This window comes from Diadema antillarum, unplaced genomic scaffold (genome assembly GCF_040938485.1).
Source record: "Diadema antillarum isolate AM-2024a unplaced genomic scaffold, OU_Dant_1.0 scf00000105, whole genome shotgun sequence".
Lineage (NCBI taxonomy): Eukaryota > Metazoa > Echinodermata > Echinoidea > Diadematoida > Diadematidae > Diadema > Diadema antillarum.
This window is the reverse complement of record NW_027270994.1, coordinates 619,239-640,762: the sequence shown is the minus strand read 5'-3', so window position 1 is coordinate 640,762 and position 21,524 is coordinate 619,239. Positions and strand designations below refer to the sequence as shown.

Here is a 21,524-nt window from a genome sequence, read left to right as displayed (position 1 = left end):
GGAGCTTTGAAACACCACCACATACTTGCATTATCTTTCACTTCTTGTCATTGCATGGTTGGTGAGAACAATGTTCAGTCTTTCCTCTCATACTTTATACTTCCTAACGTTACACGTCACATGTTTCATCTGTCTTCTGTTAAATGTAATCCACGGCTGCAAGCTCAATCGAACTCCTTTCTTACTGTAACCTCATCACTGCATACACAATTTATCATGACAATGCCGAAACCTTGGGTGCGATAATTTTGTGTTCTCATTATATGAGCAATGACCATGTGTACTTGAAGCAATTAAAAAGTATACCATATCAAATGAAATCATATTCACATTAATTTCTTTATATTTAGACAGACTGATGATATGGGAATGTGCATATCAGTGGATGACTAAATTCATGGAAATGGTACGGGGAAAGATTGAGTTAATTAAAGTATTTCATAATAAAGTATGAGTATGCCATAACAGGAAATTCAGGTCAATTGCAGAGTACTCCTACCAGAAACTTGCACCAACATGTCACGTGCAGCATGATTCAGCCAATAATATAATAAAAATGTCTGGCCCCTGTGAGATACACATTGAGGTTATATTGCCCAGGCCATATACCCTTCCTACTCTCCCCCACTGATATCTCACTTACAGGTTGCACTTGACAGACAGCTTGACTGTATTCCACGGAGGTGGTGACACAGTCCATTTCAGCAGCTGTCACCTCCATGCCCTCACTGAAGCCAAAGCCAACGATAGTCAGATTTGTTCCACCTGAAAGAATACACATGAGGTGCGGTCAGACCGGCAAAATGTCAAGCAGTTCAAGACCATGTTCTTCAAGATTTCAGAATTTTGCCAGGGAGATCGCAAGCTTCCCACAAAACTTCTCATGAAACTTCCCACTCCAACTAGGGACATTTCTCCCATTCCCTGCAAACTTCTTGATCTTTTGCCAGTGTGACCGCCAGAAACTGAAACTTCACAATCTTTGTGATGTGACCAGTCCACCATCTGTTTTCGGGTGGTGCCTCAGAAGCGCATAGCTGGTGTGTTGTAAAGGTGTTCATTGTTACGTTACAATCACTAGCCATCAAACGGTAAGCTCCTTCTCCTTTATTGCACATGAGCACTGATGACCCAAACTTCTCGATCCAAAGATTGAGAAGTTTGGCTGCCAGTGTGACGGACGACAAAAGATCGCAAAGACTTCGCAATCAAAGACTTCGCGATCTTACACTTCTTAATCTTTTGTCAGTCTGACTGCGCCTACAGTATGGATCATAGTTACCCTGAAAATTAGTTCCTCTGAACAGAATTAGACAAAATGGTACAGGCAAATGGCATACACAAGCTTTCATTGATTGTGTATGCCCTTTCTCCTTTCTTAACCCGTTGAGGACGGACTGATTTTGCTACAACACGTATTTCCCATAGACACCTGCCCGAGTATACTCGGGACTCGTCCTCAACGAGTTAAAAAGTCTACTCCATTTTCCTTGTTAAATTGATTGCACAAAATGAAAATGAAATTGAATGCTCAAAGCAAGTTCACCGGGACTATCACATGACTATCGCATGAATTTGAATGAAGGAGTAGGAAATGCAATGCTCGCATTTGGAAATTGAACGCCCAAAGGTGAATTTGATTTGACAAAAACAAAATAGAACTCCCATAAATGAAATTGATCGCTCGGATTCTTAATTTGAATGCCTGAATGTTTTCGTGTGCGTGCGCTGTGTGAACTTGAATGCACATTAATATATTTGAATGACAAAAGTAAGAAAATGACTGGGAAACTAGTGTGTTATTGTATATTTCAGCCCCTCAAGAGATTGGTTCTCACCTGCTGTACTCCCGGTTGAAGGAGTAACAGAACTTACTCCAAGGTTGTATGTGAAAGTCACATTCCCTGATGACAGAAGGACAAAAAGACAAGAATTTGGTTCAGGATGGCACCATCATGAAATGAAATTAAACAGACTTACACTGTGTAATAGACCAAAGTGACAAAATCTGAAAATATCACAAGGAAAAGTAGAAATTACGCGGTGCGTAATATATGTCCCCGCCGGAAGTAGCATTTAGTAGCAAAATGTACAATATAGGTAAAAAGATGAAGGTCAAAGGTCAAAGAAGTCAAAGGTCAAAATTCTATGTAGAAGTTCTGAAGCCCTCACCTAGTGCCATCACATAAAGCAAACGGAATCGAAATCGGGTTAGAAATGGCGAAGGAGTAGCATTTTGTAGCCAATGTACAATATAGGTAAAAAAATCAAGGTCAAAGGTCAAAGAAGTCAAAGGTCAAAATTCTGTGTAGAAGTTTTGAAGCCCTCACCTAGTGCCCTCACATAAAGCAAACAGAATCAAAATCGGGTTAGAAATGGCGAAGGAGTAGCATTTGGTAGCAAAATGAACAATACAGGTTAAAAATCAAGGTCAAAGGTCAAAGAAGTCAAAGGTCAAAATTTTGTGTAGAAGTTTTGAAGCCCTCACCTAGTGCCATCACTTAAAGCAAACGGAATTGAAATCGGGTTACAAATGGCGAAGGAGTATCATTTTGTAGCAAAATGTACAATATAGGTCAAAAATCAAGGTCAAAGGTCAAAGAAGTCAAAGGTCAAAATTATGTGTAGAAGTTTTGAAGCCCTTACCTAGTGCCATCATATAAAGCAAACGGAATCAAAATCGGGTTAGAAATGGCGAAGGAGTAGCATTTTGAAGCAAAATGTACAATATAGGTCAAAGGTCAAGGTCAAAGGTCACAACTGAAATTCTGTATACAAGTTTCAAAGCTCCCATGTAGTGCTATCATATAAAGCAAACAGAATCAAAATCGGGTTAGAAATGGCGAAGGAGTAGCATTTTGAACATTTTGATCACACACGGACGCACACACGGACGGACACACGGACGGACGGACACACGGACACACACACGTACGGAGCCCGTTTCATAGTCCCCTGCTCGAACTCGTTCGGCGGGGACAAAAATGAGACGAACAACTTTCCTTGATCATCTTGCAATAGTATTTGATGGTCGAAAAACAAAGGTGAAGGACAATTAAATAGTACATTTCTATACCACACCTATTATGTACTTATACTCTACTCTGCTGTGAAAGGACACTCATTCATTCATTCATTCATTCATTCATTCATTCATTCACTCATTCCATTTATTCAATTTCAAATTAAAATACAATTGCAAGTACAGACTTATGAATACACATAATTACACAAATTTAATACATTTGTAATCAAAGAAAATACTGCGAACTGAAATACACTGAATGTTGTGACTTTCAGGGCAATTACGCCAAATAAAAATTGATTGGAAAGACTCCTCTCTTCTTGGTTATTCAAAATTTATATATATGTATCTAATAGATGAAAAATTAGTGTAACAGGTTCATTTTTACGTACAAAAATATACAAAGCATTCGTTACAAGATTCTGCATCTGTGTGTGTGTGTGTGTGTGTGTGTGTGTGTGTGTGTTTGACTGCAAATTTCTACATGTATACATATCCCTGTAGAATTAACAAACCATTAGGAGTGGCAGCTATTCCAAGACCATCGACATTGACCATGACGTGGAATTCCCCGGCTGCTGATTCACCGACATCGCAAACGATCTCCGTCTCACTGGCACTGGTCACTTCACATTCCACGTCGTTGATGGTCACTATAACGTTCTCACTGAATTGTGTACCCGTAAGCGTGACCGATGTGCTTTCATGCGCTGAACCTGTTAGAAAAAGTTTCCATTTTGTTGAGAAGGAATGCATACAGTGACATCTGGATCAAGTTATCACAGAATAGTCTGGACTCGATAAGGACAAAAGTTAGGAAAGTGATTTCGTTAAAGTGATAACATAAATTCAGTTTCACATGTAAAATACCTGTCTGGAGAAATACAAGGTGTAATTCAAATATAAAGTGTATACATCATTTTCCATTTTCCATGTGTGTGCAAACTTCCCTGTTTGTAATAACAAAAAAAAATCATCAGGTGTATTCACACTCACCTTTGATTTAGATATATAAACAAACAGCCCATTCAAATGCACAGAAAAATTCTAGCTTTCATGCATGCACTCAAATGGATACTATGACACACAAACACATCTCTTCAAAAGCTAAAGACATGCACGATTCAACCCGTCGAAATGTACTAAAAAATGTTTCTGTGGGGCTTCACATTTGCATTAGTTGAAAGAAGTGAGAAATTTGTGGACATTGATGTACCACAAATATCTTTAATGGTTATAGCTATAATGTACATACAGTATTCATCGCATAATCGGGACAGGTTGGGAGTAGCAAACACGGCCCCTTTAAGCGAGGTGCCCTATTTCGCGATGAGTACTCACCACACACTAACGGCATACGACATGTACATGTAGTGCACACACACACACACACACACACACACATGCATACTGACGTACTGTACATGTACATGAATACACAACACGCTACCCCTCGGCGCGACCCTCCAGCTCTCCCTGCATTCTCGCAATGATGTAGAGTAAGGCCAAAAAAAAAAAGGTTGTATTGGCGTAACATGAGATTTTCAAATAGGGTCGGTCGGGCGGATTTTTTTTTTTTTTTTTTTTTTTTTTTGCTACCTGCATTTTACGTGTAAAACTCGTGCTCAGTAAACAGTTACAACTGCTGCACTGAATGTGCTGTGTTCATCTATTCTACAAATCATTTATGAGGCCGATATTACTGAAATATTACCCCTTCACAGAATCCAAAGATGTTGAAATCCCTATGCTGAATGTTTTCACTTCATATTTTACTATTTTGACTTAGATAAGATAGATGCAAATTGACCCATATGTACGATCTTTTCATCGCACACGGCGATCTCTATTACAGTCCCACATATACAGATTCGTCTAAGTTCTCCACACAAGAAACCTATGGCAAAACTGTGCACAATACATTGCAGTCTGAATGCTAAGTATACACTGTATAAATCTTGTGAGGCGCTAGCTAGATCTCTCCCTCGTACATCCGATATCCCCAGAGCCGTTTCCACTTCCGGGTTTTTTGCGATCGCGATCGCAATCAACGAGATACTTGATATCGATAGCAAACAAAATAGTAAAAAAACATAGGGTCGGCGGAAGTTTTAGGGTCGGGCGGGTTACGCCAATACAACAATTTTTTTTTTTTTGCCTAATCGCAACCGGGTTCGATTCTTCTGTCAAACACGCGTGTATACGTATTCAATGTCAGCTCATAGTCTAGATTCATAAAACGTTACGTATTCGCACATACATTGAACCCTTCTCACCTTTCACGCTCTCCCTCCCACTCTCTCCCCCATTTCACTGAATACGTAACTGTTCATAGCCCTCATTTCAATCACGTAACTTTTGCCCAGTCACAACTGAGGAAGATTGTGACGTACACACAGATCACAGTGTACAGCTGTATTGAAAGTTGAAACCAAAGACAGTAGATAACAAGATACGAAGGCGCGCGATAACAATGGACTTTGCCCTCAGAGTGTATGACTGAGATTAAACAACGCACACAGCCTGGGCTGTATGAGCGAGGCATGTTTTTTATTGGATGTGAGTCGAGTAGGAATTGCAAGCGAGCACATGGCTTTGCGTATGTAGGGGAGAAGAATGTTCGCGAAGGCATGTGCTTTGCAATGGCATGGATACTTATACACGGCGCTTTCGTGGCTATGCATGTATATGTACTGGATGGACGGAGGTCAAAACACACCAATCCGAAGCTTGCTTTGTAAGTTTGTTGTAAACGACAACTGATACTGAATCTTTGTAATATTGTTGTGGTATTTTGGTAGATTTTTTGTGTAAAATATTAACAAAATCAAAGATCGCTTGAAGAAAAATTGTCCCGTTTATCAGAGGTCCCCGCCCGATTATCCAGTGAAAATAACTTGCGTTGGAAATGTTTCTGGGAAGCGTATATCATTTAAGCGAGGATCCCGATTATCAGATGCCCGATTATGCGATGAATACTGTATTGTACCTGAAGACGGGCTGATTGACAGGAGGGTGGGCGTGGCATCTTCACTGTAAGAGAAGGAGCAATCAGACCCGCAGGAGGCAGCCAGGGTCTTAGCACTCAACTCCACCTGTGACATACAGAGAAAGCAGCGGTGTACGGGAGACGATTCAATTCAATTGAATGCAATTTCCAGCATTGCAAATTCTTGCGGATACAAACAATTACAACAAATCTGTGAAATGCAAAATGTATAAACATATATTTTGAAATGGAAGAGAAAATGAACAAGTCCATAACCTATACAAAAATATTTGTTCAAAAATCATTGTTATTGGATGAGAGAGGCCAATGTAAAAGACAAACTTTTAGAGATGTGGGCCACTCAATTAATTGGAGAGAAAAATGAAAAAGATAAAAGTAATGGAAGCACACACACACACACACACACACACACACACACACACACACACATACACACACACACAATGACCTGATGCCCACATTCCATTTAAATAGCTTGATATTCATACTGAAAAACTCATCAAAGTTGACAATGAGTAACGATATAAAATTGGCTACAGGTGTATCGCATAATACTGACATCTTATTTCTGTTATTTGGTTACAATGTAGCACCATTTGTATTTTATGACAATACGGGGATATGGGACTCTGTTATTACAATGAGATTTTCATAAACATTACTTCTTGCCCATTCATTAATGGAACTGCTCAACATGAGAGTATTGAAATTTTGCTGAATAAGCAACTGAACATGTGTCTGTCATCAGCCCCTTTGTCTTAATCTGTTCACAAAGAGCTGTGATTGTTATTCAGTCCACAAGCAAAGCTTACATCTCTCATTGGTAATTTGAAAGTCTCCAAAGGACTGGCTACATAAAGATCTGGAGAGGATATCATGTTAAGTTGCATCATGTAATCACTTGGGTGCGATATACACATAGTACTGTATAAGCTGTCATTTTCACATAATGACATCTTCCCGAATGATGAGGTCACAGACATTATCGCGAGAAGTAGTTTTTGCAAATTGATACTGAAGCTGTTGTCAGGGCACCATTAAATTAGCGCATGGTGACATTTTCGGGTGTTGTTAAATTTGCGGTCCAACAGTGATTCATGAAATTTGTGAAAATTATTTTAAACCCTTGTCAAAACAGCTTACGCAGTAATCAGGGCTATTTCCCTCTCATCTTCTTCATCTTGACAGGAGGAAGAGAGGAGACAGACCAACATATATAATTATACCACTTCTTCTTTTCCCCCAACATACATGTGCCTTACATTGGCAACTTTTGTGTCTGTTTCTGAATATCTCCTGAACGATAATACATTGACATATTTTAAGAACATAACTCTTCATGTGCCATGTTCGCGCACCCGACTCAGTCGATGGCGTGCCAACTTCGCATATTCTGCTCAAAGTCAAAACCCCGCCCAAACTGGTCGATAAATCATCAAATGCCACAGTACAAAGAAAGCGTTTCTTGCTATTCTGTTCCTCTCACATATAGCTTGCAATCTATGTGGTGATTGACTGGCGAAGTGGTATTCACTACTGAATTTGCCTTTAAATTTGAAGTTTCTGTCACTGCAAAAGTCACGCCTTTACAGTAATGCAGCTAAGTGGCAAATTAAAGAAAAATCATCATAGAGTCGTCATGAAATTTACATCAAAGTAAAGCTTGGCATTTTCTCTTATAGATTTTTGAAAAGGCATGAGTAAGACGTGGTGTCAGAATAATGTGGCACGCAGGGGGTTTACACTGTGACACATAAAGAGTTAAATACAAGTCTTTCCACACTTCCTCACCTGTGGTTCGGGATGAACAGAGCGGAGGAATTCTCCAGGAATCGGTGCCAGGAAGACGTGACCATCAACGAGCTTCTCCGTTTCCATGGAAACTTCTGTGCGGCCGTTGTACAGATTGTTCTCCCTCTACAGGTGAGAAATGACAAAAATCCCAATTTGTTTATACAACCATTCCCAAATCCAGAAATCCCAAGGACTTGGATAAGCATAATAAAATATTCTCTGACATTACATGTGAATATCTAAAAGTAAGTCTTTCTTTCTCCAAATTTTCAAAGGAAAATTTATTGCGTAAACAGTGAATGCCATTATGTGTGCATCATGGTTTCACAGAAATCCATTGGGTCAGTGATGTTGGAACATAAATTGTATGCTGGTAATTGGTTTTTGAGATGGTAGCTGACATACTGTCTGTTAAAGTAATACACATACAAATATATGTATCTAGTTGCATACAGACATCTATTTCTGCTTTACATTTCAAGTGTAATGCTACATATTGTCGCTGGGGCGACAAGACCTTGTATCTACAAAATGTCAAATGTTCAGGAGAGCCAAAAAACATGGTGGCCAAAGCACTATAGCGAATGGGATAGCCTTTACTTTGACATGCCTTGGTGGCATTTTTGGAGTAAGACAGTTGGGATTTGGACAGGACATCACTTAACCCATTATTTGGCTATTAATCAAAAAAAGTCATGTTCATCAAAATTGCAGATACGAGGTCTTGTCACCCCAGCGACGATATGCTCATGTGGGCTTTAGCAAATAGTATACAGATGATATACATCAGCGAAGGCGTTAGGAAGAATTACCCACACAAGATACCTCTGAAACAGACTAACATGCCTGGGCAAAAAGACAAGGATGTTTGGACTGTTTGGAAGGTGCATCCAAACAAGCTTGTGTGCATTACTTGTTTTATAAAATGATAATTTAGATTCATTTTTTGTTCTGTAAAATGATAATGTAGACTCATTATTTGTTTTATAAAATGATAATGTAGATTCATTATTTGTTTTATAAAATGATAATGTAGATTCATTATTTGTTTTATAAAATGATAATCTAGATTCATTATTTGTTTTATAAAATGATAATGTAGATTCATTATTTATTTTATAAAATGAAAATGCAGATTCTCATCGTTTGATAATTCATCTTCATCTCAAAAGCCATATTACTATGTTACGATATCCGCATCTACCTTAGATTTAATGTTACGTCTTAAAGCAGCCAAGGTGCATACATACAAATTCAGTTGAATGATATACCTGAATATATTTAAACTGTACTCTCTATATGTGCATTATGTTCTAGGGAGTACTCCCGTAAATTTGTGACGTGGCAATGCAAATGATTATTTCATTATACATAGAATTATATCTTATATAGTTACCATTAAAGTAAAATATTGTGGTAAATATCCCGCTTTACATTTTGCACCTAAGGGTAACCAACACTTCACAAGTAATGTTTCTTTAGGTGTCCCTTCATAATCATTTATTGTATCTTCATAGCCAGTTCAAGAGCTAATATATATTGTTTATGAATTTTTGTAAAAGTTTTGCATTGTTGTTACAATGTTCGTACATCAGTTATGATTATCATGGTCAAATCAAATCAAATCAAATCAAATCAAATCAAATCAAATCAAATCAATTCAGTCACTCACTCAATCAACCAATCAATCAATCAAATTCAAAATAAAAATCAAAATGAAATGTAATCAAATCAAATCAAATCAAATCAAATCAAATCAAATCAATTCAATTCAAATCAAATCACATCCAATCAAATGTAAACACGAACTCACCACCTGGAAGAGCGGCTGTGTACCCCCCTTCTGGGAAAACTCTACATCCCATGAATAGGCAGAGCAGGAACCGAATCGCAGCACCTGCACAAAGCCTGTCAAGAGATCCACCTCCAGTCGGCTCTTTAGCTGGGACTCGGACACGTCAGCCGGGATATCTTGATGAAAATCAAAGACAAAGATTTCCGATATACCACAGGAAACTCTAAATATCTTTCCATTCTGTTATCAAAATACGGTAGAAGTAGTTTAAGTTGAGTCTGAATGTACAGATTGTATGTCTTGATTTTAAAAACTGGCAAAAAATGACAGTATTTCATTTGTATTATGTTAGATGCAAAAAATCCTTCAGAAATCAGAATTTGAATTTGAATTTGAATTTGAATTTGAAAATGTGATGAAAATCCCTTGTGTGCCACATAATTTTGAGACCGAGATGCACGACCGCTTCCAGAAAACATTCTGTTTTTCAAAGAATCAGAATTCATTATAAAGAAATGCCTTTGGAACACTACCATCCAGTCACTGTACATCACAAGCTACAGTTGCATATGTGTGAGGAATAGATTTACAACACATTTTTCCGATAGACCCCTGCATGAGTATACTCAGGACTTGTCCTCAATGGTTTAACCACTTACAAAATTGTCGGAAAGTCAGGTTTCTTGAAAAATTAGACTCACTAAATATATGGCATATCCAGTATTGAAGAAGAAGAAGGATATTCAAAGATCACTAGACACAAACCTGTTGATGTCCTGTCACCAAAAGACAGGTCAAATGTCCCCTGCATGGGAGGGGTTGCGTACGACTCGCGTTCCACTATGACGCTCGCTCCAGCGTCCCAATCGCCATTACGGTAAGTGGTTGACTCGTTTGTCTGTGACTCTGCATTGGCGCCCTCTATGGCCAGCAACGGGAAGGAGTGACCACAGTTGGCACCTTGCATGCTGATGCGGAATCCCTGCGGTTCCTGCGCGATTGTCTCCACCAACACTTCGCTCACAATTATTCCATTTGGCTGAACAGGGGATGACCGAACCGGTGCTGGATAACAGAATTATTACAAATGTTAAATGAAGATACTGTCACTATCACATCATCTGATCAAAGTGATGAGAAAGAATGATATATTTTTCATTTTCTAGGATGGGAATTTACATGAACTTGAAATTACTTGTCTAGTGCAGTAAGTTGTAATAGTGCTTTTGTCATCACTATGATGAATTCTGATGATGTTCAAATTTGGCAGAAATCTACTTTATAAATATAAAACCAATTTGCAATACAGAGAGGTATAGTTTTACAAAAAACAAAAACAAAACAAAAACAAAACAAAAACAAAAAGCAACAACAACACCGGAATAACTAAAATTCATGTCTGCTTTAATATAGCCATTTATCTGATGCAGTGAGTGTTGGCTTACTTAAAGGTGAATTCTGGTTTAATTCATATGTGGCAATAATTATTATGCATATAAAACAGTATTAAAAGCAAAATTGCAGAGGCAATTACTACAGTCTCACCTGACTGGCTTTTAGCAACAGTCAGCTGGTCAACAAAGAAGTCCAGGCCCTCAACAAATAGGATTTTAAGCCTTCCAAACAAATACCGTTGTGTCTGGTAGTCAAATTCGAAGTTATTTGAGCCAAGTTCATACAGATCTAAGCAGTGGTGCGTCCATCTGTGGTCATGACATATCACAGTGACAGCAAGAGTGTGTTATGAGAAAGACAAAAAAAAAAGAAACAAAGAGACACACATGTATATTTTAATGTAAATGAACATCGAGTATGTAGTCGATTACAGTTCTATTCCATTTCAGCTTAAAGGGAATGTAAACCCAAACAGCAATGTGGATTGAGTGAAAGCAGCAACATCAGTAGAACACACCAGTGAAAGTTTGAGGAAAATCGGACAATTGATTCAAAAATTTGAATTTTTAACATTTTGGTGTTGGAACAACTGGATGAGGAGACTACTAGAGGTTATGACGTATGAGTGGACAACAATACAAAAAAATATACAGAAAATTTGACAAAAATTCAGTTTTTTGGCATTATGAAAGAGCACTTGACTAACCGCTTTCAGAAAGCAGTGGGGATATTTGCTACCCTTAACATATGTCAGTATCAAGTTGATGGAATTTGTAATTTTTATAAAAAAGGAATTTTTGTGGAATTTTCTTTATATTTTCTTTGTATTTTTGTCCACTCATACGTCATAACCTCTGGTAGTCTCCTCATCCAGCGGTTCCAACACCGAAACTTAAAAAATTCATAACTTTTGCATCGATTGTCCGATTTTCCTCAAACTTTTACTGATATATTCTACTAATGTTGCTGCTTTCACTCAATCCACATTTCTCTTTGGGTTTACGTTCCCTTTAAAGTCAAAATCAACTCTTCAGTGTCAGTGACTTTAGACAGTGTGTATTATGCAAAGGGGTTTTCTGTGAAAATCAGCCGTCAAAGCACATAAAGAGTTAATAAGTTGAGTAAAATCACACAAATGTAATAGCAGAAATTTTATCTCACTTTGAAATTAGAGAAGGAAGTTACGGGACCGTAAGTTTTGCATATTTTTGCAAAACAGCGCTTCAGTGGATTTCCGTTAAAACAGTCTTCCAGACTAGCAGTTTTCTTTCGTTATATGGAAATTTCGTAATAACCGAACAAACAAACAATAAAAACACAAAGAGTGGATAACGTTGCGGCCCTAATTTTTACTTTGTTGTAACCAGAATGTTGTTATAACCGTGTTAGTCATAAAGGGAGTGCACTGTATATGTTGCAATCATATGCAGTCACATCTGCCTCAGCGCTGACCTGCCTATAGAGGCTACCTGTCGTATCATGGCCACTGAAAATCCTCCTAATAGGAAAGACATGTTAAAGACCCTTTGCATAGCAGCCACTTGTGTAAGCAGGCAGCGGTCACCAATTTTGTATCCTGCGATACATGTTAATCTGTGTATAGCGGCCACAGGCCCATATAGGGCCACAACTGAGTCTATGATTTGGTCTGTTTCTTTCATCTTTCACAAACTGCAAAATTTGCATTCATTCAATAAATCAAAAAAAAAAAAAATCCATGTGAATATTGTACAGTTCAAATAATTCAATGATTTCTACATCTCTCGACTGATGCATAGTCATAAAAAATAGCAGAACTCACTCTTCTGACGGCTCTTGATGGTCCTCGAAAAGGTTGAAATTTTCAGTAACGGATATTGAGGCATCCGTGCGCTTGTCTTTCTGTGTGAAATACAGCTGCACGTTTCCCTGGAAACCCAAACCCTTGATGGCAAAGCAGACCTGAAGGATAACAATAAAATGGAAATGACTCTTTTCACTAAATGACACTTCGTTTCAACTGTAAAATTTTGCATCACTCCAAGGACCAAACCTCTGTCATTATGGCTGTATTTGACAGCACTCCTACAATGTACCATAAAATATCCTACTTGAGCGCTCGAGGTTTCCAAAGTATACTGTATCATACCATACCATGCCAAAAGTGGAACATTTTCCAGTGTGCTCCAAAAGTGTACATGTACCACACCATACCATACCATGTCAAAGAGAGAATTCACATTTCCCCAGAAACTGGCAATTCCTACAAGTTTCAACAAGCTCTAGCTTTCCATAGGTTTCTTTCATGTTTATAAACATGCCCTGCCAAAAGTCAGTGCTTGCCCAATTTCAATTGCCTACATCTAAGAACAGCTTCTGTTCTGCCTACAAGAGCAGCAATCCAATTCATATCTGAATGTTTGGGGGCACAATGTTCACACGCACACATCCTGGCATCTCTAATAAAAAGATTTGGTGGACAAAATTTTCAATAACTGAACATACAAACACAGTAAATCTTCTAACTTGAAGGCAAATTCATGCCGAGCATATATGTGGATTAAATGGGTGGGAAACATAAGTACACTGTAGAATAAAGCATCAGTGAACTTTGAGAGGAATAAAAGAATTTGTTCGGAAGTTATGAATTTGAAAGTTTTGGTTTAATCCACAAGCTGTTAATGCCAAATGGGAAGACAATTTCAAAGTAGATGTACAGAATCAAGAAAATATAGAGCCGGTTCCACATATTTCCACTTTCCTAGCATATGTATTAAAAAGATCAATTAACTTACCACTTAAATCAAGAGGGCAAGGAGAATGTTATCAACATTGACATATGTCAGTAACTAGTCATGAAGGTATGCAATTTCTGAGGAAAATTATGCCATGTTGTGGGATTATCCTAACAATTCTCTACATATTGTAGCATCATACTAACATCACACATTGTTGTAGACTTCTAACTCCGTAATAATGACCAATGGATTTAAATAAAACTATAAAAGTTCACAACATCAAAAATGACCTTCCTTATCCCGTTGAGGATGAGTCCCGAGTATGCTCGGGCAAGTGTCTATGGGAAATGCATGTTGTAGCAAAATCAATCGGTCCTCAACGGGTTAATCTTCACTGAAGTATTGAACTGATAAAATAATGTTTGAGGGAAGTCTCCTTCAACAGAGTTCTGGGGAGGGAATCATGATTGCTTATAGGTCAGTGAGCCATTCTGATCTTTCAGGACATGTAGTAAGTGGTGAGACTATTCAACCTACCTTTTTCTTAGTAGAAATATCGAATTCTTCCTTCTGATCGTCGTATCCAGGAATTTGGTTTGACCAGTAGATGTACTCTGGGTTCTTGAGCGAGGTTCTGCCACAGTAGGCCTCTGTGTCTTGCACACGCTCACCGTACTCTGCTCCTGTTGGCAAATCTTCCTCATAACTCTGGTAGAAGTAAAATGTTTTTTTGTTGGGCACTGAAGTGCACTGGACGGTCAACATGTCCAAGAGGGCCTCTTTCACCTGAGCAAAAACATTTAAAAAAGATAAACAATGACAAAAATTAGTTATTATCGAAAGGGTTACTTTGGCTCAGGTATTACAGAAATTAGAAGGTGAATGCATTTAAAAAGAATAGTGGTGATTGAGTCTGAAATAGCAATAAACTGAGCTTGATTTGGGGCCATGTGACAATAAATTCTTAAAATATCAAGCTACTTTGGAATTAAAGTCAGTTATCAATGTGGATAAAAGCTCATCTGTGTAATTAACATTCAAATCAATTTGCACCACTGCCATCATAGTCTCATGAGGGACTAGAAGCAAATACTGTAAGAGTGGATATTTTCACGCGACTAATTTTTCGTACTTGGCCGGGTAAGGAGAGTTCGGCATGTTTTTAATTCCACTAAATCAAGATATCATACACAGGAACATATGGCTAGCAAAAATATTTGCGTGCTTTTATTTTCACGGGAGTTTCTGGTTGCGCGAAATGCGCGAAAATTTCAACACCACGAAAATTTCCACTTTTACAGTACGGAGCACTGGTGGCAGTTTTCTGTGGGATTCTCCTTGATGATGACATTTAATACCAAGAACAGCAGACAAACAGCTATTACATCACTAAAGAAAAATTGTCAAAAATCAAGCAAAACATATTCCCTGTGTTATCCAAATACAGTTTGTACAAGTGCACTTTACATGAGGTCACTGAGCATGAATGAAGTAGGCAGGAATATGTGAAAGAAGCGACCCTATAGCTCTGACCCTAGAAAGAGGCTGAAATACTGGGAGGACAATGACTATAGAAGCAGCCATCCAAACAGGTCTAAGGCATATTACCCCCGGGCAATTACCACGGACCCTTCCCCCGACTAGTCTTTACTCCAACCTTATCACTAACCGTATCAGCCGGGGGACAATTGCCCTTGGGTGGGGGGGGGGGAATTGCCCTGATACGATCAAAACATACCTCTTCTGCTGTTGAGGAGAAGCTCAGTGAGGTGGAAACTCCTCCACCATAGCTGATGGCAAAAGATGTTGGAGCCACGCTTGCTGCTCCCTCGACCACCTCCTCTACAGAGACGCTGACTGTTTTGTTGCCAGAGAATGTTACCTCAATCAATGAAGAGACTGCCTCTGTGAGAAGGAAATAATTGGACGGGGATCAAGAACTCATACTCTTGGAAACTAAGTGTTTACAAAGAATTATTTTCCAATGCTGATAACCAGGCTGCTGTCTGTTCCTTCCTCACCAAAAAAAACCAAAAACAAAAGCAAACACAAACACCCAAACAAACAAACAAACAAACAAAAAATGGTTCATGGTATTACATTAAAAAAACAAAGGAGGAAGGTTTATCTTCGTCAATTGTCAACTTTACTTAAGTTCTACATAAAAAACTGAACATTTTCAGCTTAAGTGGGCTGACAGAAGTGCTTTTCCCTCCTCACAGTATCAAACATTCTAAAGAAGAGTTAAGGCATATACTTAAATTTCCCATAATTGCTAATCCCTAGAGTCACTCTGGGGTAAAATTCGTAAAGTGGAAGTCACAAATATAAGCCAGTCTCAGTGGAAAATTTGCACACACACACAAAAAAAAAAAATGAGCGATCACCGAGGAATGCTACTAAATATGACATACAACAATCTCACCTGCATTGGTAAATGTAACGGTAAAGTTTCGAACATCCTCATCACTATCAACCTGGACTGAAACTGGGTTTGATGCGAGTGTTGACAGACTGTTGAGGGCGCCCTCCAAGTCATTTGTAGAGTTGAGGATATCCACATCTATAGGCATACATATTCTGTTAGACACCATCTCACAAAGTACAAAGTCATTCATTTCTCTTCAAATTCAAGAAGTCAAATTATGCAGGCCTACCAAGGGGCTGAACCAGGAATTCTGAAAAGGGGAGGGGGCGTACACGCCCCTTTTTTCCTTTTGTTTAAAAAAAAAATTAAAGGGGAGGGCGCGCGCAATGCACCTCCGCCTGGATCCGCTACTGCTACCAGTTATTGCTCCACCAAAACAAGCATACTAAAAACCAACAAAATAAAAAAAAAGATAACGATCAAAATTTTCAAAGGTGAAATAAGCTGTGGTCCCAATTTCAATCTGCTGGTAGGATATTTGCAGAAAAGGTACAGTATCTTTCAAACGGTATTCTCCACCTTTTAACCCATTGAGGATGGGCTGATTTTGCTACAGCACGCACTTCTCTAGACACTTGCCCGATTATACTTTAGCGGGTTAAGTGGTCATTAAAGAATAACTGATACTTGAAAAGCAAAACGAAAGAAAACAAAACACCTATTTACCCGTGGATTGCCCGTTGAAGGCTACTGTAAACGGTCCAGTCTGGCCACAGCCTGATACACCCCCACACTGAGAGAAGTCGAGAGAGACTAGCTGCACTGCCCGCTGGCCATTCTGTCTAATGGTCTGAGGGATGGAGTGGACGACAATCATGTTGTTCAAGAAGAATATTTACTGTAGTAGTTGTACTAGTACTACGAGAACTGGTAGTAGTAGATTATGTAGTAATATTGGTACTACTAGAGTAGAAGTACTAGAGTAGTAGTAGTAGTAGTAGCAGTAGCAGTAGCAGTAGTAGTACAGTGGAAACTCGATATAACGAGATGGTCGGGACCGAGTCATTTTCCTCGTTATAGCCGATATCTCGTTATATCAGTAGGCATATTAAAAAGAAGGCATAAAATAAAGACATTAATTTGCACATGTGGGACTACCCATCATATTTCAATCAATACTGATAACTTGATATTGTGTGTGAGGGAATTACTCACCTTTATGGGTAAGAAGATGTTTTTCGCCAAGGAAATCCAATATCAAGAATGTGTTTCTTATTAATAGTAGATGTTTGAATTTGTAAATTTATATAGCTTGCGATTGAATCAAGATCGTCTGTGGATTGGTATGTGGTTATCGTATGGGTGTGTGTTGTGTGGAAAGCTTGAAAATGGTCTGCACAATGCTGTGTGTGTATGTGACACATTCTGCATGTACATTATGACTGCGTGTGTGTGTGTGAAGACGGGGAATTCCCTAAGTAGAAGGCCAATCACAGCATCAGATTGCTTCACACCTGCTAAACGTCATGATGATGTCATGTATACATATGGCCGTCCCACCACATTTTCTGCATGTATCAGTGTGCGTGCACACACACACTTCACACGTACAACATGCAGTGCTAGCTGGAGTGCACTGAAGAAAATGATTATGTGTGTACAAGACAGTTTTTGGCGCATCAAGCTTTACAATCTCTGAAGATGATAGCACAGGCGAAATAAAGCTATACCGAAGGCATTTTGCTTTACCTCGCTATAGCAGGTTTGATTTACTATGTTTTTCTTTGTTTGGAAGTCACAAAATTTATCTCGTTATAGCAGTTATTTCGTTATAGCCGATCTCGCTATAAGAGTAGCATTTTACATAGACTTGTGTGGAAGGAAATTTGGGACCGAGAAAATTTCCTCGTTATAACCGATATCTCGTTATAGCAGTGTTCGTTATACCGAGTTTCCCCTGTAGTAGTAGTAGTAGTAGTAGTAGTAGTAGTAGTAGTAGAAGTAGTAGTAGAAGTAGTAGTAGAAGTAGTAGCAGCAGTAGTAGTAGTGCGCTATGATTAATTACTTCCTTAATTAAAGGGATGGTGTAGTTTCGGTTAAAATGGGAGATTCAGATTTTAACTTGTTGCAAGATTATTAAAAACCACTTATGAAATATCATAAACGATACCATTCTAAGAGAAATTCAAAATTCATTAGATGAAAATTAGTTTTGAAATGACTGAGATATCCAAAAACAATGTAAATAAAACTAGTCTTAATAAAATACATGGTAAAATACACTTCGAATTCTTCTTAGAATTGTACGCTTTTTCATAATTCATTTCTCATTATTTCACAACCACACACACACACACAAAAGTTACGGAAAACTGAAGCCCAATCTTAACCCAAACTATACTATCCCTGTAAGCCCTTGGCCTACACACGTTCTCGAGAAATGTGCCACCTTACCTGTACTTCCAAGTGAGATGCAGACAATGTAGAAATCCTCTGCATATCATTTCTGCCCACGCTGACATCGGACGCTGTCCACTTTGTTTTGTGGATGCCAACTGCCACCTCAACGTTTGATGAACTGGTCCAGTCAAAGTGATATGCTTCAAGGTAGTACCTGTCACCTCCTTGAAGGGCAATTGTCTCCGACATTTGATTGGGATGATTTTCGGATGGGTAGTAGTTATTCTTGTAGCTCGTGATGGAGGCCAGCCGTTTCTGGAGAATATTAAACTCAGTCAGAGCAGCAGACAATCAAATCATATCAAATGCTTAACAAAGCTTTCAAAAGCAAAACCTAACCCTAACCCTTATCTTTACTCTAAACTGACCACTGACCAGTATTTAGCGGGGGGGGGGGGGGGGGGGGGGGGTGTAATGGCCCACAGGGAGTAATTACCCGGCATTTACACGGCAAATTCGCGGCACGAAATTTTCGCGAATTGGAGCCGACGGCCTTTTTCGTGGCAAGAAATTTTCGCGAATTGCCACTTGCGTTCAATGCATATAGTGTAGATAAGAAATTTCACGTGTATTTTAATTTCGCGAATTTTGGCGCTCGCGAAATTTGCGAAATTAAAATGCAGGCGAACATTCCTCATTTTACAGTAATTGCTATAATTCCAACTAGAAAAGCACTTGGAGAGTGCAGACCTCATTTCCACCCATACACGCATGCAGTTTTCCTATACAGAGTAGAAGCCTTTTGTTTACATCATCAGCTTGAACTGCTTGGCACTTCGCCCAAGCACAGCATGCGCTTTACTGTGGGTATGTAAATCTCCAGCACGTACAGCTTGAACCCCAAGTTCATTGACCTTATATGCCAAAAGATTTTAAAAGAATCAAAAATCCATAAACATTCTCAGATCACTACCAGAATATAATTATTTGTTCCTTGTGTTATTATCAACTTTCGCTTTCACGTAAATAATGGTCAGTTGCCATCTTCTTTCTTCTATTTCAATTAAACAAGGACATACATTCTTATCCCATGAGACAATCTGATAAATTTCATTTATATAATCGTAAAACAGTGATGGCTCTAAAATCTATCAGACACACCAGACCCGATGTTTGGAACTCTCTTCCTTCTGAAATTCGAAGTTTAAGGTCCTTGTATTCTTTTAGGAAAGCTGTAAAAACAATGTTACTTTTTCGCTATCAGTAATTTCGATGTCATTGTTAGTGTATAATACAGGAAATTTCTTCATAGAAGCAGGGACCTCCAAGGTAGAAGTATCATCGCATTTCATCTATTATGTAATCATGTAACCAACCATGAACTGTAACTGTTCACCTGTACCTCTGTGAGAAATATTTTGTCATGCCTTACTGATCAGTGATCCAGGTGAACTAACTTTGTGTAAGCCTTTAGTGAAAGCAGACAGACCTCTCCTTTCCCTTTCTTCTTTCTACTATCCTATCTCTACGCAAGTCATCCCTCCCTCCTATTCTTTTATATGTGTATCATGTACAAGGGCTGCATGCAAATCAAGCCACGCTTAAGTTGTAGCCCTACTGTATTATTCATTGTACGGTTGTATTTCTGATACGTTTCTGCTGTACATTGTATAAAGGCAATGAAGAAATAATATTTTGTTAACAACTGATGTTTATGTATGGCTCCAACAATGTATGTATAAATACATGTATAGTGAGGTGCCCGCACCTCGTCAGGGGCCCGAATACCGTCACCCCGCTTAAAATTGTTTTAAGCGCACTAAACAAAAATTTATGCCCGGGACTGTGTTCAGTACGCTTGAAACTTGGCAGGGCTACCACAACCAAGCACATTTGGGTGAAAACCAAACAGTTTTTCGCGAAAATCTGACATTTTAATCGGAATAGGACACTACGTGTAAAGTATCACCACTGTCCCCGCACGCATCTTTTACGTGTATGTCTATGGGAGCATCACAGTCACCCGCACACGTCTTTTACGTGCTTTGTCTATGGGAGCGCAGGTGATGAGTTGCGGGCCCCTTCCCTAGCGCGCAACTTTTTCGCATCGTTCGCGTTTGACGACGATAGCTGCAAATTTTCGTTATCGATCAGTGAGCTTGTGATTCCATTGGAAATTTCAGCATTTTTCCCGTATGTGAGATGAATTTCAAAGAATTTCAGTGGCGAAATGTGATTCAAATATGCGCAAACATTAACTATGACGAGGTGCGGGTCACCCAAGTATACATGTATGTTGATAATACAGGAATCAATACATTAAATCAAATCAAATCAAACTTTTGCTGCAAGTTTCATTTAAATCCGTTCTCAACTTATTGAGTTATTTTGCAAAGAGGCAAACCAAACATCAATGATCCTCCTCCATTTGCGGAGGTAATAAAGAAATAAACTAGAAATGTCGCTTTGGCGACTGGTACGCCTCCGCCATAATGCATGATTCTCCTAATAGGTCTATAGTACACGTGGACAATGTGTGATTACATTTTCACAAAGTTGGCAAAATATTAACATGACACATTTGTTACAAATGTGTTGAATGTTCACCTTCCTTGACCTAGGTTTAATAGGATGAATAGGAGAGCATGTATTTGGGGATTTAAGGACTTTAACTTGACTTTGACCCTTTCATAAGTTTATGCATTGAGTAATTTTCAAGGTATGGAGAAAAAGTGCAATTTCTGTATTGAATAGTAAATTGTTACCATTTTCATCTGGCCTTTGACCCTAAAATTCATAAGAGAATCACTGTCAGGCAGAACATGCATGATTATGTACTAAGTTTCAAGATAACTTGAACCATTTCTGAGATATGGAGGAAGAAGTAAGTTCAGCACTTTTACTTGATCTTTGACCCTTTGACCTTCGACCTTTTTGGCAAAAAAAAAAAAAAACTTCCCAGAGAATCTCTATTGGGTTATACATGCATGCACCAAGTTTAAAACAACAACAATCCTGAT

The 21,524-nt window shown here is 38.6% G+C and overlaps 1 protein-coding gene and 1 long non-coding RNA gene across 2 annotated transcripts in view; both read right to left on the bottom strand.

Moving 5' to 3' along the window:
• Positions 1-21,524, bottom strand: part of LOC139719148 (fibrocystin-L-like) — a 133,620-nt gene that overhangs the window by 57,652 nt on the left and 54,444 nt on the right. The window contains exons 13-24 of the mRNA XM_071630582.1: positions 18,559-18,819; positions 16,831-16,954; positions 16,162-16,299; positions 15,475-15,641; positions 14,274-14,522; positions 10,390-10,543; positions 9,643-9,800; positions 7,827-7,952; positions 6,015-6,120; positions 3,541-3,741; positions 1,839-1,904; positions 644-765 (exon numbers count right to left, since the gene is read on the bottom strand). Coding sequence (XP_071486683.1) covers positions 644-765; positions 1,839-1,904; positions 3,541-3,741; positions 6,015-6,120; positions 7,827-7,952; positions 9,643-9,800; positions 10,390-10,543; positions 14,274-14,522; positions 15,475-15,641; positions 16,162-16,299; positions 16,831-16,954; positions 18,559-18,819 — 1,872 coding nt within the window. The remainder of the gene's footprint in view (positions 1-643; positions 766-1,838; positions 1,905-3,540; positions 3,742-6,014; positions 6,121-7,826; positions 7,953-9,642; positions 9,801-10,389; positions 10,544-14,273; positions 14,523-15,474; positions 15,642-16,161; positions 16,300-16,830; positions 16,955-18,558; positions 18,820-21,524) is intronic.
• On the bottom strand, positions 10,583-12,954 carry LOC139719152 (uncharacterized). Its single transcript, XR_011710071.1, has 3 exons — positions 12,821-12,954; positions 11,170-11,327; positions 10,583-10,689 (listed from the first exon to the last, which is right to left on the bottom strand). It is a non-coding gene; the product is annotated as an uncharacterized lncRNA (long non-coding RNA).